The 382-nt window shown below is 59.4% G+C and overlaps 1 protein-coding gene across 1 annotated transcript in view; it reads right to left on the reverse strand.

Annotated features, from left to right (window-relative positions):
* Positions 1 to 370, reverse strand: part of LOC104164687 (peptidyl-prolyl cis-trans isomerase B) — a 1298-nt gene extending 928 nt beyond the window's left edge. Inside the window, exon 1 of the mRNA XM_009704094.1 lies at positions 280 to 370. Coding sequence (XP_009702396.1) covers positions 280 to 322 — 43 coding nt within the window. The 5' untranslated portion in view covers positions 323 to 370. The remainder of the gene's footprint in view (positions 1 to 279) is intronic.
* Between the last annotated feature and the right edge of the window lie 12 nt (positions 371 to 382).

Below are 382 nucleotides of genomic sequence, written 5' to 3' on the forward strand. Positions count from 1 at the left end.
AGTGATGATCTCCGGGTCCGCCCGAGGCAGAGGGTAGAGTTACACGGGTAACATTCAGTTCCCCCCAGCCAAGCCTCACTGCACCCATCCCTCCTCAGCACCAAGCTCTGCTTCCAAGGCCAGGTCTCTACGAGCTGCATGCCCACTCGTCCCCACTGTGGCACGATGCTCCAGCTCCACACTAGTCCCCAGGGGTAGCCAGGCAGTGGGCTGGGAGTGTGGCTGCTGTCTCGCTTCAAGACAGCAGTTGGATCCTTGGGCAGGCGTGGGCCAAATTACCTCCAGTGCCATCTCCACGGGTGAAGTCTCCTCCCTGGATCATGAAGTCCTTGATAACACGGTGGAACTTGCTGCCCTTGAAGCCGAATCCTTTCTGGGGGTG

Source organism: Cariama cristata, unplaced genomic scaffold, assembly GCF_000690535.1.
Source record: "Cariama cristata isolate BGI_N322 unplaced genomic scaffold, ASM69053v1 scaffold35227, whole genome shotgun sequence".
NCBI classification, from domain to species: domain Eukaryota; kingdom Metazoa; phylum Chordata; class Aves; order Cariamiformes; family Cariamidae; genus Cariama; species Cariama cristata.